Source organism: Pavona decussata, unplaced genomic scaffold (assembly GCF_977016875.1).
Source record: "Pavona decussata unplaced genomic scaffold, jaPavDecu1.1 SCAFFOLD_223, whole genome shotgun sequence".
Classification (NCBI taxonomy): Eukaryota; Metazoa; Cnidaria; class Anthozoa; order Scleractinia; family Agariciidae; genus Pavona; species Pavona decussata.
In genome coordinates this window covers 3,675,977-3,694,521 of record NW_028145628.1, presented here as the reverse complement: position 1 = coordinate 3,694,521, position 18,545 = coordinate 3,675,977, and the positions used below count along the sequence as shown (strand labels likewise).

At 38.6% G+C, this 18,545-nt stretch overlaps 2 protein-coding genes across 2 annotated transcripts in view; one reads left to right on the top strand and one right to left on the bottom strand.

Moving 5' to 3' along the window:
- The first annotated feature begins 178 nt into the window (after positions 1–178).
- On the top strand, positions 179–12,161 carry LOC146459234 (uncharacterized). Its single transcript, XM_085090082.1, has 9 exons — positions 179–335; positions 623–1,089; positions 5,535–5,608; positions 6,045–6,110; positions 6,648–6,715; positions 7,263–7,392; positions 9,045–9,141; positions 10,059–10,138; positions 10,700–12,161. The coding sequence occupies exons 2-9, from the start codon at positions 645–647 to the stop codon at positions 10,724–10,726; spliced, it is 987 nt and encodes a 328-aa protein (XP_084946208.1). The 5' UTR covers positions 179–335; positions 623–644; the 3' UTR covers positions 10,727–12,161.
- Positions 12,162–14,206: 2,045 nt separating this feature from the next.
- Positions 14,207–18,545, bottom strand: part of LOC146459233 (uncharacterized) — a 36,631-nt gene continuing 32,292 nt past the window's right edge. The window contains exons 30-33 of the mRNA XM_085090081.1: positions 17,462–17,590; positions 16,472–16,726; positions 15,711–15,929; positions 14,207–14,382 (exon numbers count right to left, since the gene is read on the bottom strand). Of these exons, the coding sequence (XP_084946207.1) occupies positions 14,303–14,382; positions 15,711–15,929; positions 16,472–16,726; positions 17,462–17,590 (683 nt within the window). The 3' untranslated portion in view covers positions 14,207–14,302. The remainder of the gene's footprint in view (positions 14,383–15,710; positions 15,930–16,471; positions 16,727–17,461; positions 17,591–18,545) is intronic.

Genomic DNA, 18,545 nt, shown 5'->3' with positions numbered 1-18,545 from the left:
GAAAAATAAATGAATTTTGTCAGGAATTAAGAAAGAAATAAACAAAAATCATGTAAATTTATGCAAAGTTAACCAGTGTTACATTTGAACTACCGCTGCTATTGGTCAAAACTAACAATACTTTGTGTTTCTCGGCTTCTGATTGGTGAAAATGATAGCTGTCTGTTTTGATTGACGTGTGATCTCTGCGTGTGGAAGTTGTCCTCTCGGAGCTCGTTTGTGAGTGGTGAAGAAGACGGACGCGGTAGCCACTCGTATGCGATCTGTAACTCGCGTTTTCGTTGGCTGTTCTAACTCAAACGAAACACCGGCCAGCCAACAAAAAATCGACAAAGGTTTGTTTTACCTTCACGCCCTCCACCAATAACATTTCTTGCCTTTGAGATTGCACGTTTTTGACTCGGAAGTTTTCGAATCGTTTCGATATTTACCGCTCGTGTCTCGCGGTTTCATTTTGTCGGCGAAAAATTCTTTCTTCAAGTTGTTTACAAGGAATTTTCCGGACGTTTTACTCAGTCAAAGGCCCCGTGGGCTTATTTTATTTTGAAGGCGACGGTTTAGAGCCACTTAGCGGCGAATTCTAGGTTCACTTTTTACTTTCTTGTTTTCGAAATGGCTTTAGTGAGTTGGCTACGAACTGACAGATGCAGATGGAAGGCGTGGAGGAGCAGAGAAATGAAAACACAGATGGGCTAGCACAGCCAGACGGCCAAACTGGTTATCCGCAAGCTGGACTAGCAACTTACACCCAAGCAAGCACAGTCCCCAATGGACACGGCACTGAACAAGTCAGCATAAGGGGAGTTCAACAAGTCATTGAAAACCGACCCGAAGTACAAAACGAAACTCACGTTGGATTAGCGGACGATCGAGGTCACCTCTCTATTTCTAACGTGCCAGGTGGTGTGCAAGTCGCAGTTGTTCCTTCAACAGATGATGTTGGTGTTGTCGATGGAAGTTTAGCAAACGCTGCTTCGGCCGTGGAACGAACAGACGATGGGACTCATACGGTTGTCACCGCCATGCCCGCTGAATACGGTATACCCGGAGCTTTACAAACACAGTACGTTCTTCATGAGGATCACGAGGGTAAGAGAAATATTAAGATTTGTTTTACATTTTCACGTGGTGGTTTTTATCGTGATTGCATGTTAACTGTCATTTAATGCAGCACGCCTGTCCCGGAATATGTCGATTTCATAAGCACATGCCACTTGCAGCTGTACAATGGAGTCGTTTCTGTCATTTAATTCTGTACGAAACGTCCTCGAAATATAGCAAGAGCTGTGTACAAAATGTGTTCAGGATCGGTCATTTCCGCGTTGTTAATTTTGCCTTCACGGTCAGCAGTTGTACAATCCTCAGGGAGGGGGAGGGGGTGAGGCTAGTAGTCGTTAAACAATGGAAAGAATTTGTTTGATAAATACCAGCCCTGTCATACCCAGCAAGCAGAAGTGTCTCCTTCGCTCTTCCTAGATCGAAGGACTCTGCTCGCAGGGTAGCCCTGTCATAAGTCAAGTTTTGTTAATTTTATTTTCACACTATAACTGTAAGAAGTATTTTACAAAAGAAGCAAGGGGGTAGTACAAGTATTTAAAGTCTGGCTTCTGTTGCTCCCATTGTCAAGACAGTTGCATTGCTTCCTACCAAATTACCTTACCACAAAACTACAGCCAAAACATAGTGGACTGTGATTTGTTTTAGCAGGATCATGCCTCCTAACACAGAGATATTTTTGGGAGTTTATGACTATGCGGGAAAAGCAGATCAGCTTGGCGAGAGCCCGGGGGGGGGGGGGGGGGTACTTCCTTATAAGAGGCTAATGGGGATGTGCCGCAGGATGGGGTCGCATTTTCACGTCTGGATTGACTAGAATGGGGTTGCATTTTCAATAGAGGTACTAGAATGGGGTCTCACATTTTCGGATTTTTGGGGTAAGAAAATTCTATTAAGTAAGGATTCAAAATGGTCTCGGTTAAAAAGTTCAGAAAGTTGTTGTTTAGTAAATGTAACAATCACCTCGCATTACATTCCGTTCTTGAAAGTAGATGCATAAATAGAAAGTGACTTAGTTGGGATCGGGAAAATTACATTTTCCCAAAAAGTGACTAAGATGGGGTCTATAACTGGCCATAAAATAGAATATAATGGGGTAGGGGCTCTGAGAGGCCAGCGGCACATACCCAGCAAAACTGAACCCAAGTACCCCCCGGGGGCGAGAGCTACTAATTGAATCTAAAAAGACAATTGGGGGTTATCATGGATGTATTTTTCAGGGATAATTATGCAACAATAACTAAAAAAAAAAACTCTAAAACACATAACAATGATGGTATTTTTTTCACATTGAAGCTTAATTACCTCTCAAAAATGTGTTACCCCAATTTTCTTTTTGCATTTCAACAGCCCTTGCTAAGTTCTCCTTTTCCTGCATAGTCTTACACCGCATTAAGAAACCCACGTTTCTCAGACCAGCCCAAAATGCGCAGAATGTATGCTCAGTGGCAAAACCTGGAGGCACCGTCCTTAAAGGGGAAGTATCACAAAAATTTGCTGTCATGATTTCAAAACCCAAAAATGTTTGACTGTCAGCAGAAACAACAAAATAATTGTCAAGTTTGTTAAAAATTATCACCCCAGTACAATAAAACTGTCGATTAGTGCCTCTGGCCAGAGACAGAGTAGGCCGGTTTGAATTGAAACTTGAAAAATATTAGGCTCTTTTTCAAGTTCTCGCATTTTTGTTTCCAAAATGCGCTAGAACAGATCACAAGTTGTTTCTTTCAAGACTTGTGTTTATTTTGTTGCTCTCGTCTTTCTAGAATTATTTGGCAGGTGATTGAAGGTCTTATTTCATCATTTTTAACAAAAGATATCAATAACCCCATGATACTTCCGCTTTAAGTTAATGGGACATTTTAGTGGGAAGGGTGGGGTGGGAGAGGGAGAGTGTAACTTGTTTGGCAGTGTTCAATGTACAGTGTAGTTATGAATGTGGAGCAACTCGACTCCATGGGACAGGGTGTGAGTTTACAGTAGGGCGAGGTAACTGGTTACATTTTAACAGTTTATCTTTGTTTGTTTGTTACATTTTTACAATTTTTTTTGTTTGTTTGTTTTGATCTTTACAGTTTTGATCTTTGTTTGAAGTAGTAAACCAAGATAATTAACCCATCAAGCCCCAAGATCAATTTATGCACAATCTCATAACTACTCTCCTTGTAATAATACTAGCAAGGAGAACTTGTTAAACTCCAAGACATTTTTATCTTAGTTCATGTGATCATTTCCTATTTTCTTGTAACTTCTGGGTTTAGTGAAGCGGTGATACATGTATTTGCACCGTGCATGTAAAGAGAAGCTTCATGTCGATCATTAGACTGTGACTGCAGGCTGCAGCACATGTTCATACATTAAATTTGTTTTTGGAACAAGCAATGCAGAAATCAAAGATTGTGTCATTCTTGTGGAACTGTGAGCTATGTAACTGCTATCATTGTAGACTTAACCTGTAGATTGTAGATTTCTTGCTTTCTTCACTTTAAGTACTCTAGGTATAAATCAAATTACCCTTTGCAATACTTCCATTTCATACCGGATATCATATACACCTTCCCTTTAAATACCTTTTACTTTCAAATGTTTCAATTCTGTACAGTAACTTGAAAATATGTTTCAATAGTTATTTAGCTCAAATCACAGCCATCTTCTTGTTACATACATAGTGTATTCAATACATGTTTTTGTTGTAATTAATAATTAATCGCCCTTTCTGTGGTGATCTATTATTTTGTGATAAAAATTTAATGTACTTGTCTTTGTACATGGTAATCTTTTTCCTGTATTATATTCCCTATATATGTAGAATGAATTAAATAAATATTTGCCTGCTTTGTTAGTGCACTTTAAGTGTAATTCCTTCTTCCAATAATATTTTATCTTCCTTGTAAATTCTCTAAATATATTCATTTGCCATTTTAGCTTTTAGTGAGTTTGCCTATTATTAATAACATTTATCAAAATTGAGCTTCTAGAAAAACTCAGTACCTGAAAAAAGAAAATTATTTTTGCAAGGTTGTGTGAAGGTTTTGTGGAATTAGCACTTCATGTTCAGCAGACATTTTGAATAATGTATAATGTCCAAAAAAATAAGACGATAATGTTTTGAACAAGTGTAGTTCATCCTTGGAGATCCAATCAGAATTCTCTATTCCAATGAATAATTTGTTTTGATCAGATAAAATCTCAGGGATACAATTTTCTTGTTCTTAATTGTGTAATTAGGATAGGCTTATTAAATTTTCAAAGGAAAAGAGAAAGTAAGCACATTCTAAAGGTAGCCATGAACATGAATATGGGGTATGCCAGTGGCTATCCGATGATGCCGTACGATCCCAGTTTTTCCCCACCATTCAACCCTTATTCGTTTCCGAAAGGTTGGTCTTGATTTGCTTTTTAGTGGCTTGTGGCTGGGTTTAATGCTGTGTAGGAGTTGTATAGCAAGGTGAAACAAGAGTTAGGTGATTGGCTGTTGTGTTTGATGAATTTGTCTTGGTTCACCAATAATTCAAAGAACCCTTTGCACACTTCCAATCATGTCTTAATGGAATTTACCTTCTAAAAGGTTTTTCGGTGAAAAGGGAGAATTTCCGCTCTGTCCAATGGTTGCTGAAAATCACTGGCAGTTCCCAATCATTTTCAAGTGTAGTTTTGTGGCATTCATTGTGTGGAAAATCTTGTCAGAAAACTTGCCCCTGATTTGAAGAGCTATACAGCTCTGGTTTTTGAGATTACAGCTCTGTTTTGCGTTGGTCGAAACAGTTTTATTTTTGTGAATCAATTGGTAGATGTGCCAACACATTTTCAATAAAGTGTGTTCATTCATTTGTAGATTTGTTTGAGTTATAAATTATTTTCATTTACTCTGAATTTCTAGAAATAAGAATGAATGTTGGTATAACAGTACATGTACCTTTGGTTAATTTTGTTTTCATTGTTGAAGGAGTTCTACAATCATGTACTTTGTACATGTTTCTCCATTTTGTGCTGTTAAAATATTTTAGTTCATTTGTAATTATAGTGGCATTTGCTATATGCAGGTAAATGATTTCAAATGAAAGATGAAAAAGATGAAGTACTGTCTTGTAAACAAAATTATATTTGAACCTATTAGATACAGTGTGATAGGAAACCTTCTTATGACTAAGTTCCTTTTGCATGTAGAACACTGTATCCCATGCATACTGTATACATTTTAGCAATCTGTGTGCATGTCCTCCTGTGACTTTCCAAAGAGTTTGGATGAATAGTCTTGCAAGTTCTTTAGAATGAGAAAAAATAACAATAATTATTTGTAGAAGATGCTGTGCTTCCATTCTTTATGATTAAGATTGGAGTTTGGTTTAAAATGAATAAAGAAACTGTCTCTACTCTGTTGTAGTTTTGGCAAAGAAAGGTTGTGGATCTGTTTTCAAATGATTTATTACATAATTACATAAAGCTTCCATGCATTTCATGCCTTTTATTTTTAACAGGAAATGAAGATGCTGGTATGCATGGTGATGTGGATGCTGACGAGAAAGAGAGAGATGATATCCTTCGAGAACAGGTACATGTACAGTAGTCATTAACCTTCATACATGTCGCAACATCCAAATTCTCTTCTGATCTCCATAATTTATGTTCCAGCTGTAGTGTTGTAGTTGGGAGATACGTTTCTTTGGTGGCCAATCCCTTTTTTTTTGTAGTAACAGAAAATATCTAGACCTTCGCCCCATGGATGGGGTCAACCTCGTCCCCATGGTCTTTGCGATATTTGAAATATGATGGTACAGAGAAGACTCTGGAACATGCTGCAAAAATACTCCACAGAATTAAGTACAATGCTATTTCATGTACATCACGTACATCAGTACAATGCTATTTTTGTTACTTATCTCTCGACTCTCTCCCTCTTTCTCTCCCAAGTCTTGAGTGTAATACATTGTATAAGACTCCAGTAATGGTTATTTTCAAACCATTGATTTTGCCTTTCTGTTTCGTAGGATCGATTCTTGCCAATTGCAAATGTGGCCAGAATAATGAAAAAATCCATTCCCAAAACTGGAAAGGTAATGTAACTGATGCAAAACTTACATTAAAATACCATGGACATCTGGACAGAGCAAAATAATTATTGCTCTGGACTCAATTTTTTTTTGCCTGATAACAAACATTCTGTCATGCAACATGGCCAAGTAATATCAGGGTTGACATCTGAAGGCCCCAGATTCATGTCTCCTCTCTTCTCACAAACGGGATTTGTACTGTAGTATACAACTTAACATGTAATTATTCCTGTGTTTGACTCTTTAAAGCACGTTGACCATAGGCAATCACTCTCAATCTTGTTGTGTGGGATTTCTTAAATGTTTAGGGTCTTGCGTGTACACTCAATTGTATGTACAGTATTATTGTAGAGACAGTACTAGGTTTGCTAGTTAATACAGGTACGTTCATCCTGATATGTGCATCAATTGTAATTTTTAATACAGTTTGATGTGGGAATAATAATTATTCCGTATGTAACAGTTATTTTTCTCTGTAACTGCCAGAATGGGATCCTTAGATTAGAAACTAATTTGCTGGTGTTTTATGTTTTATTTTAGATTGCAAAGGATGCCAAGGAATGTGTTCAGGAATGTGTGTCAGAGTTTATCAGTTTCATAACTAGCGAGTATCCTTTAGATAACAAAAAAGAAACCTAGTCACATTAGTCAGTAAATGATGATTATCCAGGTGACTCTGATGGCAACTTGTGCTCAGGTCGTCATCAGTCAATATCATCCCAAACAGTCACTCACCTGGGTGGTGATCATATTATTTTTTCCAAAATAATTATGATATCATGCTTTGGTTCAAACCATGTACCAAAAGAGAAAAAAAAAATGAATGACTTTTTGTTCAAGTACAAAATTTGTTAAAGCACACTTGGATTCAAAAGAAACTGTTTCAAAGAGCTAATTACCAAATTGGAAGCCAGAGTACAAAGTACATGAACATTTGCCAACCTGTCACCATTTGTGGCCTGCAGCTGTAATATACTGTACACTACCCATTATAATTAAAAATTAATAGGCACCGGCATATTCCTATTGGGTCAATATGTGCTGTCTTTGTAAAAACATCATTTTGACAGTTCCTGCCAGAACAATTTCCTTTCTTTTACAGTGTGAATATCCCTCAGTCATATGTTTTGCTGTCAGTCCTTAACTGAAAAACAGGGCAAGTGAAAGATGTCATCAAGAGAAACGCAAGACAATCAATGGAGAAGATATTCTTTTTGCCATGCAAACGTTAGGATTTGATAATTATGTGGAACCCTTGAAACTTTATCTTCAAAAGTACAGAGAGGTAAGGCATGCAGAATAAAATATTAAATAATTAAGCATTCTTACCAATATTCAGTCAGGGCTCAAAGTTTATTTTTGGCTTTGGGAGCACCTGTGCTACCTGATATAAATTTCTAGGCACACTGACGAAATTTTAGGCGCACAGCTAAACCGTTTAGGAGCACGACTTTAAATACTGGTAGCACCAAAAAGAAAAATCAGAAGCTTCAGACATTTTATTAGTGATCGTTGATAATGGTGTCATAACGACACCAACACGTTGTTAATTTCTTTTTCTTATTTTTGCTTGCCGATCGTTAATCAGCACAGTAATCTTTTATTTCAATCGTGTGTTTGTTTCTTTCAGTCTCTTACTGTATGTTTGAGGTAGCAATAATACTGTTACATTTTTTTTTAATATTACACGGATCACCTGACTGAAATTGATTCATTTGGCTAATTTCTGTTGTCAAGGTTAGGTCGCCTTGATTTCTGTCCACTGTTTAACCACTTCACAACTGCTGGAGTTGGGTCAAATGTGTTGGAAGGCAGCGGCTGGCTGTTTGAGAACAAATTTTCTTTTTGTAAATGAGCATTTTGAAATTACTTTACATTGTTGACAGCGCGTTGACTTAACTGAGTTAAAATTCATTGTTTCACAGGAAATACGTAACACTTGTTCTTACATTGAAGAAAAAAAGTCTCTTAAACCAGATTGTTTAAACATTATCGACAAAGCGAACTAGATTGCGCGAGAAGCACGTGTTTCAGAAGGTTGCCTTCACTTGTATGTACGTGTCAGCAGTGGGGTAACATAACATATTAGAGTCGGGTAAAGTCTGGGGTGGGATGAAACACGGACAAAAAATTAACTTGGGGAAACAGCAAATAAAACACAAACTGATGTAAGAAAAACGGTGTAACTTTCTTATGTGGAACCTAATTGCATTACATCCACATTTGAATTTATTATTTTAAGCTTCTGTTTCGTGTTAATCAGGCAGAGTACACAAGAATTGTCAGACCTGTATGGAATCAAAGTGGCCCCGATTCAGGCGCACTGAACTTGGGCGTTTTTAGGCGCATGAGTGCGACCACATATAATTTTTTAGGCGCAAAATAAAAAATCTAGTCGCATATGCGACCAGCTGGTCGCTAACTTTGAGCCCTGTTCAGTTCAGAAAAATGCGAACATCATTACTGTTGATGATGTGTATAAAGATTTAGAGTTGCAGTATATCAAAATTTTGTCTGGATGTATTTCTTTGTTTATATCTCTAAAAAATGTATGTAACACGAAAACTTTAAAAACAAGAAGTGAGGCAGGTACTGTACAAAGCCAGAGTACTTGTTAAGTTCTTTTCTTTCACACCGAATTCTTATAAGTTTGTTTTCATTCAAAATGAACTTAGTGGAATTGTCAGAGAGCAAGAAATAAGTATTGTGTGCCTGCAGCTCTTACAAGTTTCTCTCCTTGTTTTCAAAGTTTCCTTGTAAAGTTTCTAGGATGCATGTGCACTGTGTTATAAAGTAAACAGCTTGGCAATAATTATTTCAACAATTTGTTTTATGAACTTGAGCACAGCAGTTTTTTTTATCTGTGGAGTTTTAGAAACACTGTCTTCACTTAGCCAGTAAGAAAAATTTTCTCAATGGTTGTATTGTTGTTTTTAGTCAATTAAAGGGGAGAAGTCAGCTCTGGTTTCAGAAGGAAGAGAGGGCGAAATGGAAGAAGACGAACATGCTGTCCATCAATTCCAAGTAGCAGCTGGTGTGTACAGTAATTCTTGTTTGTGTTATGCAGTTTAAGGTAATGTTTAAAAAACGAGCAGGAGTGTTTTATTGGGTTTGAAACCACGAAGCACAGCCAAGTGGTTTTAGACCCAATAAAACACGTGCTGTGAGTTTTTTTAACGGCTTCAAAAACATTCCTGGAAAAGTGTGTTAATGGAGTTCGTAACAATTATGCTTTGGTGAACGTTGGAAATTAGCATACGAGAAAAACACCACGTACTAATGAGGAGGAGGTTTATCGATATAAAGTCACTGCACGTGATGTATTATTGACCATTTGATAGGTTAATGGGTTTATGAATTATTAATGAGTTTTTGAATGCAAAAAGACAATTAAGCTCTGCACCACAGAAGGGTGCTGATCAGTAGGTTTCATGAGAATGATCATCATTTAGGAATGAATGCACAGGCTCATTAGTTTTGAATAATCTTGCACAGCACAATTATTAACTATTGCTGCAGAAAAGTATGCTTCAATAGGTAGGCTTCATTTGAATAGTAGTTAACACTATGGTACATTTGGTACACAGGCTAAAAACTGTTAATTTTTTAGAACCACCTTGTATGAAACCATCCTTTCTGTTTGAACGCTTTGTAGGTTTTTTCCAATTTAATTGCATAGACTTTTTTGACTAATCCTTTCATTTGAGCAAGTTGTTCACCATTGTGCAGTTCCAGAAAATATCCATACTCCCCCAACAGAAGGTCCTTTGTTTTGCACCCCCACTCCCCCTAGGAAATTTCCAAATTTGCTTCATACTTTGCTTCTAAAATTTTGACTTTTAAGACCCCCCTCCCCCTAGGAATTTCTAATGACCTTCCGTGGGGTGGGTATGGATTTTTTCTGGAAGTGCACATTGATAAGTATTGTATGTGTCTTCTCATTTTTCTCAGCAACACACCTTCACCCTTCAATGATTGGAACAGAGCAACCTGCAACAACCATTTACAGCAATGCACCATACCAAACAACGGTGAGTTTTGTTCACTACCATGAAAAAGGGCAGACTTTTGCAAGGTGCAACTTTACTTGCTCAATAAAATGTTGTCAGTCAAGAGGCAGTTTGAAGTCTCAAACATTTAATGATTTTCAAGTCACTATTATAAATAATTTTATGTATTGTTTCCCACTAAAAATAATCATTGCAACTTCAGCCATTAGCTTCTTTAAGAAACTAATGGCTTGTCTGTAGGAGCCATGTTGTCACTTATTCATTAATGTGAATAATTATGCAGTGTTAATTGCATAATTATAGGGTGTGAGATTGCAGGTCTGAGTGACAAGGTTTTTCTCCCGGCACCTTATCCCCCTCCCACCCTGTCCTGTACCCCTCCTGTGATTAGCCACTGTTATGCACCAGCTGACAGTGCTTCACTCTGGCCAATTCTAAACATTCACACGTGGTTGGAAATTAGGGTTGTTAATCTTGTCTGGCAAGGTGAACTTAAAATATATATGCATTGCTTTTGTGCACTCATAAATAGTAGCAATCTGTTGCTTGATGCTAATATTTGTCTGTTGTTATTTCTTTTAGATGCAGCAACCCTTGCACTTCCCATAATGACGCAAGTTTGGCATGCTGTTCATCAGCGTGAATATATATTGTACATAGAAACTCTGAGCAGATGAAAATACTCTTCATAAGAACTATTCCATTACACTTGCCAGTTATTTATTTGACTGAGATATTGGATGGCTTTGATGTGGGTCATTGTCTGAAAATCAAGTCAATTTTAACAGGAATACAGCTTGAGGAAACAGATGCTCTCTTACAGATTCATGCTGGCGTATTTGATTCTTGTTTAAAAGGGGGAGGAGGCTGGGCATGGGTTGGGGATTTGACAGCAATTTCTTGCCTGTAGTATGTACTTTAAACCATTTAATTATTAGATTTTCCAGCAAATTTTCAGTGATGTTTAGTGACCGTTTTGTCCATCCACATGTCCTGCCCATCCCATCCAAGCCCTCCCCCACCTCCACCCTCTGCATTTTCTGCCCTCTAAAGATTGAAAATTCCTGTTTTCTTGAAATAAATTTTTTCTCACAAGTACTAGTGATAGCCAGGGTCTACTGTATTGTCATGGATTTTGACATATACTCCGAAAAATGCATGGGAAACAACAACAAATGTTTCCTGCCTACCAAATCTACAAACCTCAAATTATATGAGAGAATTAATGTTCTGCTAGAATTTTTTGTCACCTTACCATAGATGAGTGTTTTTCTGGGAACAAAGTTTGAGCTGAAAAACATGGCTAATTTTCCAGGCTGATTATGACTGCACTGCACTGCTGGTATCAACATGTTTCCAGTTGCATCCAAGAGTATATTAGAGAGATATAAACAGAGCTGGGCTCTCGTACAATAACCATGGCAAACTATGTTCATACCAAATTGTAACCTGTCAACATAGCTTCCTCTAGTTGTTCCCAGTTGCAAGGGACGAGGAGTTGTAAGAGAGCTCCTCTAGAAGTTGAGGTTAGCAAGTGATGGGATTTATTTGGAGCCTTTATGAAATGCTGTATACATGTTCTAAGTAATGTTTTGGCTATGTCGCTACACAACTATAACTTTTTTTGTATAGCATCAGGAGTATTCTTGTCTGTTCATTATGTTATCATGCAAAGCTTCATATTGACGACTGAAAAAAACAGCTGTGTGTATTGGAGACTGAGGCAGGAGCTAGGAGACACTTGCAGTGCTTTTGGAAGTTTTCATGTAAACACGTCACCAAATACTGCCCAGTGTAGTAGAGCGTGATAATGATATATGTACTTGTGTAAATATACTATAATAGAAATTACAAAATAAGAGAGTGTATTTAACTTTGACGGTTTTAGTTCATTTTGCTGCTAGAACCTTTGGCAGCGCGTGGACAATTTTAAAAAGTGTTTAGTATCGGAGTAGAAGAAGTGGTAAATTATATAATAGATTTTACTGTTATGTTGTAGATGTTTATCATGAGTAGCAGAAATAAATGAACGATTTATATCTAACAGCTGTTAAGATGCTTCTTTTGATTGCCATAAGTGGTAGCTTTAGGTCCCGTTTATATGGAGAAAAGTTGTCCCGGGAAAGAGGGTCACCCTCCCAGCCGAGTCAACTTCATCGAACGTTTATATGAGAAAAAAGTTGAACCCTTTGCCCGAGCCAACGGCCCTCGTGCATGCTCTGATTGTCTCGCCTTGACGGAGTTGACCCGGCTGGGCGAGCCAAAGTGTTTATTTGGAGGAAAGTTGCCCCGGCTAGGAGGGTGACCCTATACCATCGAAAAAGGTCGCGGGTCACACTTCCAGCCGAGCCAACTTTCTTTTTTTCTCATGTAAACGGTTCGCCAAGTTTTGTAAGGAAAGGTAGGAAAAGTTAGCTCGCCCAGGGTAACACGGGTAGGCGGGTGACCCTTCTACCCGGGACAACTTTTCTCCATATAAACGGGGCCTTAGGATGTGCCGATACCGTGTTTTTCACATCGATCCGATACCATTACGATATTTACCGATAATTGGCATCTTTCGATACCGATACCGATGTCATCACACTCCAAAGGGCTCACTGATCCACATGCCAAATGTTCACACCATTGCCAAAGTAGTGCTCGGGCTATGACCACGGGTTGAAATACTTCCTTCGAGCATAATGCAACAGCACATACACAAACGGGAAAAATGCTGGTTTTCGGCACAAAACCCCGGGGGGGGGGGGGGGTTGGGGGGTACTTGGGTTCAGTTTTGCTGGGTATGTGCCGCTGGCCTCTCAGAGCCCCTGCCCCATTATAGTCTTATTTGTGGCCAGTTATAGACCCCATCTTAGTCACTTTTTGGGAAAATGTAATTTTCGCGATCCCAACTAAGTCACTTTCTATTTATGCATCTCCTTTCAAGAACGGAATGTAATGCGAGGTGATTGTTACATGTGATAAACAACAACTTTCGGAACTTTTTAACCGAGACCATTTTGAATCCCTACTTAATAGAATTTTCTCACCCCAAAAACCCGAAAATGTGCGACCCCATTCTAGTAACTATTGAAAATGCAACCACATTCTAGTCAATCCAGTCGTGAAAATGCGACCCCATCAAGCGGCACATCCCCATTAGCCGCTTACACCCTTATAAGGAAGTACCTTCCCCCCCGGGCACAAAAACGGCCATCAATATTCACGTAGTAGTCACGTGAGCGGTATCGAAAGGGATCGAACAGCCGATACTTTTCGCAAGTATCGATATTTTTCAAGGAGTATCTTGTATCGCTACCGTCCCACCCATAGTGGCAGCAGCTATCACACAATGGTCAGTGTAAACCTTGCTTTAAGATTCGCCAGGGGGAGTATGTGATTAAAGTACAGTCGCACGATTGACGTCACGAGCAGTAGAAAGTTTTCATACGAAGATGGTAGATTCTTAGCCAATCATAATATAAGCCTTGTTACCCTTGCATTAGCCAATAGGCGTGCTCCCTTGTTATAGATGATGTAATGAAAACCAAATTTGTCCTGATGATCTCTGCGCAAATTATCACAACGACGAGTTATGCAATTATTTCTAATTTTCGGCCGGATAATCGATATCAAAACAATGTATTAAACCAATAGATTTCATTTGACCATTGGTGTTTGTATTCCAATAACGCACAGTATCTGTTACGCCACTCGCCTGCGTTTTGCACGTCATCTGTGCGCGATCGGAGTACGTGTACAGGCACGGCTAAATGGAGTTTTGGTGGGATGAGGAAAACAGTTGGAAATGACAAGAGGCGGTTTGAGATGGAGAGATCAAAGTAGGCCAAGAGCATTTTGAATACCAGCAGCATGAAACAAACGGAAATTCAGATGGCTGTGTTGGAAGTCCCTCTCACCGCTTAGCGAAAATAGCTTCATTGTAATTAGTGTGATGGTGGTAGGCGATTTTTGCGCGCGCTTTGGTCTTCTCACTCGTCTGCCCTTGAAAGGAAGGAGAGAATGCTGGTATTGTAGTGCCACACTATAACATGAACGTACCCGCGAATGTATAAAGACGACACTTCAATGACTTCATGCTTTTATTTCAAACATTGACTGCAAATTCCAAGTGTTTAATACTCGTATTCAATTCAAACAAGTTTATTCGAGTGCAAGTGGTAGGTCACTAAAGGCCTCCCGTCATATTATATCTTCTGGTGCGGTGTTTGTTATTTCGTCCCTCTTCCTGCTCAGTTCTGAGCTGCATTTTCCTTGATTATCTATGAACAGGACAAAACAGAATATTCAAAAAATTTGCCGGCAGACTAAAACAAATGTCTCTAAATTTACCCATCTTTAGAACCATGCGCTATTATAGAATTAACTCTGCGAAAAATACCGATCCAATGTCAGCTTGTTCTCGTGTGTGCCACCTGTTTTCAATGGAGTGTCGCACTATACTAACCAATCACAACAACTTAAGCGCGAGAAAACATGCGTGGAGTCACGATTGTATCAAATAAGCACAGGCCAGTGTAATCCACGTTTAGTTGTATCGGTGAACGTCAAAATAAAAACATTTGCCAGTTTCAAGGGTTCTTTATCAGTGACATACGAGTTTATGCATCCTTGCAAAATTTTATGTTAAATATTTTAAAAATTTGATGCACCAAAATCTGTCGAACTGCCAAAATCTCGTAATGCCACAGTCTCAAATAGACCCTGAAATTAGTAAACGAAAACTACGGCAGAAGCAAAATTTCTTTCCAGTCTTAATGAAAATAAAACACGAGAAGTCCAAGGAGTACTGCAAATCTGATACAACATGTTAGTTTCGAAACAATATTTCGGCCGGCCCGCCAGACTAGCATTTTTCAGGTTTGAGATGTTACTAATTTATAACTAAAGATGGAATAAATGGCCCAATCTACATGTAGGAATAGCGAATGTCCCTAGACTTTGTACAAAATACAAACGTATACAACAACAACAAGTATACAACAACAATAATATGCCCATGATTAACACAAAGCGCGCGAGAGCATCTGTTTATGATTCGCGCGCTAATATTATAAATAATAAATAATAATAATAATAATAATAATAATAATAATAATAATAATAATAATAATAATAATGGCGTCGAGTAGGTCGGACGTGTTCCAGCGAGCTCGTTAGGACTTCGCCCGTTCAGTTATTATTGTTAGTTCAGTTATTATTATTATTATTATTATTATTATTATTATTATTATTATTATTATTATTATTATACTTTTAACTTGTAAATAGCAATCGATTTGTGTGGAATATTTAAATAAAGAATTTATTATTATTATTATTATTATTATTATTATTATTATTATTGTGAATGGTCAAGTTCACTACAAGTCAGACAATTGTAGCCCTGCAGGTGGAGTGGGAAGGTCAAAGTCCAAATCCCGTTACATGGTGCCCTCGCTCCCGACTAATTTCGTGCCCAGATCTCCCACATTCTTACATTTCAGTGAAAAAGATCATCGAGGTCTGCAGCTTGTTAATATAAGTTCCCGTAAAGGAAGAAAATTTGTTCATTCATTGCTAGTTTGCTATTTATTGCTGGCTAACTTACCTAATCTCGCAAACACAGCCACCTCGCATATCGCCAAATATCCCTTCCCCACCATACTGACGGACACGTGGCGCCCTGGGATTGGTGGCTTACATTCTGCTGTCCAGATCTCCCCGGCCGCCAGCTGTCTCACTTGGCCACCACACATTGGGTTCTGTTTGTGGTCTGTCAGGATACCCACTCGAACTTCAAAATTAGACAGAGGGCTCGACAGAGGGCCTGGAACCAAGAGATGTACATTGAATTATCCATGCAGTGAATCACTATTTATACAGAAACGCGATAACATTGATGGAAAGATTTATTATACTTTAGAATTCATTTTAAAGCCGAGAAAACAAAGATTCTTCATAGAACCGAGCTTTGCTTATGTTCACATGTCTTTTGAGTATTCATTGCATTTTGGCCGCCACGCAAAGTAGCAGACTGTGGGGAACACTCACTGATCAAACAATTTTGTCTCTCATAGGCATCATTAGGTTATTTCGATCAATCATAATTATGCGACAATGATATAATAGAGCGAGTTTCAATTCAGTTTTGGAGGTATTGTTTGTGCTAACGTTTGCTTTAGTATTCCTTTCAAAGCAGTGATATTGACTAAAATAAAAAAGAGAAAAACTTTCCACTTTCTTAACCAATCAGAATTTAAACCAAAACCAATCGTGACTTGTGAGTATCAAAGGACTGAAGCTATAAACTACATGAGTGTTTTTATATCAACTGACTATCATTTCATGAGTGCATATATGAAGCTATACCTGATGAGCTGACCACATTGACATCTGTTACGATATGCTCCTTCTGTAGATCCACCCTCCACCAAGGGTCCACCTCAAGGGCCGTTATGGAGCAGGAACCTATTGAGGGGATAGTAGACATGTTCCCATCCACAGCCAGTTCAGGGCCCACTCCAGGTATCACGATTGGGTTCCCTTGGTCATCCTTGGGTTCACTCTCAAGATCATCAACGACCATCAGGCTGGACTGAAGAGCAGGCTTGTTCAACGCCATGTCTGAAATTGGAATATATCACTGTTCTTTGATTTTTCCTTTTATTTCATTTAACGGTTTACGATAGCGGTGTCTTATGAGAGTTTCCTTGGGTACGTACACCTTTGACAGTCAACAGTATAAAAGAAAAGAATTTTAATGACAGTTCCCGGAGGGAGAGTACTAAGTAAAGTTTCATACTGGAAGGCCCCGGCCACTAATCTTTGCGTTGTAATTTCTGACATAAATTTCTGCTCAGTTTCTGAATTTCTGCTACCCTTTCAAATTCTTGAATTTGGTTAAATTCGGTTCACTATGTTTGTGACCCTTTAAAATACTATTCATTTAAATGGCGTTACCCTTTCGCATACTACAAAGGCGAGTAAGACACTCCTTTATGGCCCAGAATATGGAGAAACCCCCCTCCCCTCCCCTCCCCCCCCCCTCCGGCTACAGCTAGCTTTCCGACGAATGGACTGAATCGACTTAGACCAGAAAGTTCACAATTGACGTTATAATATTAAGTTTCACAGGAGTTACTTTTTGGTTAGCGGTCTAACTGATTGCACGCTTCACTTCATGGGCTATTAATTGACACCAAAGAGTTACGTTTATCCGTCAGCTGATGATTAAAATCAAGCCATTGAACAGTTTGTGAGGGTCGAACGCAATCATTCAAGACCCTCTTACATGAGAAATTTTATAAATGAATACTGAAGCCCACTAACATGCTCAGTCAGCTCACTGGACCAACTTACCCGCAACAAATTTGTCGCACACCGAGAGGACCCTGGGATCGCCATGTAGAATCCACCTTTGTACATCTCGTGAGCTGTTGCTACATTTAAGTAACCTGGCTTCCACTTCCCCCATACCTGTTTTGCCAGCTAAAATTAAAAAGTCAACGGAATAATAACTAGGAAATAAATTGACCATGATCATGATCATAAGATAAAGTACAACAATGATCTCGGTGGTGGTGTTAATACAAAGTAATGGGAAATTATTTTTAGTGGCCATCAAAGCCAAGTAAAGAGCGGGCAGTGAATAAACAGATCGAACTTTACCTACCCCACAAATTAACGCTCATGGTGCCCAGCGAACTTGGCGGTTATCAGAAAAAGCACTGAAACCAGTATTACACTTTTACATGAGCCCGCTTCAATTCCTCCGGCCCGGTGTTATCTCCTCCAAAACAGACATAGGGTTTTACATTCAGCCGTACGTGCTTTAGAAGCGTTTTCGACTGCCAACACATTGTAGCTAGTGACTGGCCATGGAAAATAATTGAAATAACAATTTCTATCTTTTCAGTGTGGACGATCAGCGAACTCTTTACTCTAACTAGACCGGGATGGGGGCGGATTCTGCCCGCGGTGGCTTTGAACCTGGATAATTTTTTTTAATATTTGCGCAAACGCCATAACACTATCATTATCATAACATTATCTGGAAACAATTTGATCTGCTTGGTTAGTGCTCATGATGTTACCGTGGCCACCAAATGACGAAAAAATACTTTTCTTACAGTAACTTTTATGTTTGTAGCTGATATTAGTGTACTTTTAGTGGTTATGTTTACTTTTCGTTCAACTTTGGTACTTTTCTGACGTTTTGGTTAAATCCAGAAATCCAAGATGGCGGACCCAAGGTGGCGGCCATTTGGCAATCATGACGTAATTACCACGTGATGTGACATCGTCATAGCCTTGACCGTACTCCAAGCGCCATTGTCATAGCTACGAAACACCAACTAACCGACAGATAGTGACAAAAATTGCTACTTAACCAAACATGCATATCATGTGAATAAAAGAATGATCACTAAAAGAAAACTAATAC

What these genes read in the sequence shown, in the direction of transcription:
- LOC146459234 (XM_085090082.1), top strand. Translation starts at nt 645, where the DNA reads ATGCAGATGGAAGGCGTGGAGGAGCAGAGAAATGAAAACACAGATGGG. An exon ending in ATCAGTTTCATAACTAGCGA is followed by an intron (nt 6,716 to 7,262) that starts GTATCCTTTAGA and finishes ACTGAAAAACAG; the next exon opens with GGCAAGTGAAAGATGTCATC. An exon ending in TCAATTCCAAGTAGCAGCTG is followed by an intron (nt 9,142 to 10,058) that starts GTGTGTACAGTA and finishes CATTTTTCTCAG; the next exon opens with CAACACACCTTCACCCTTCA.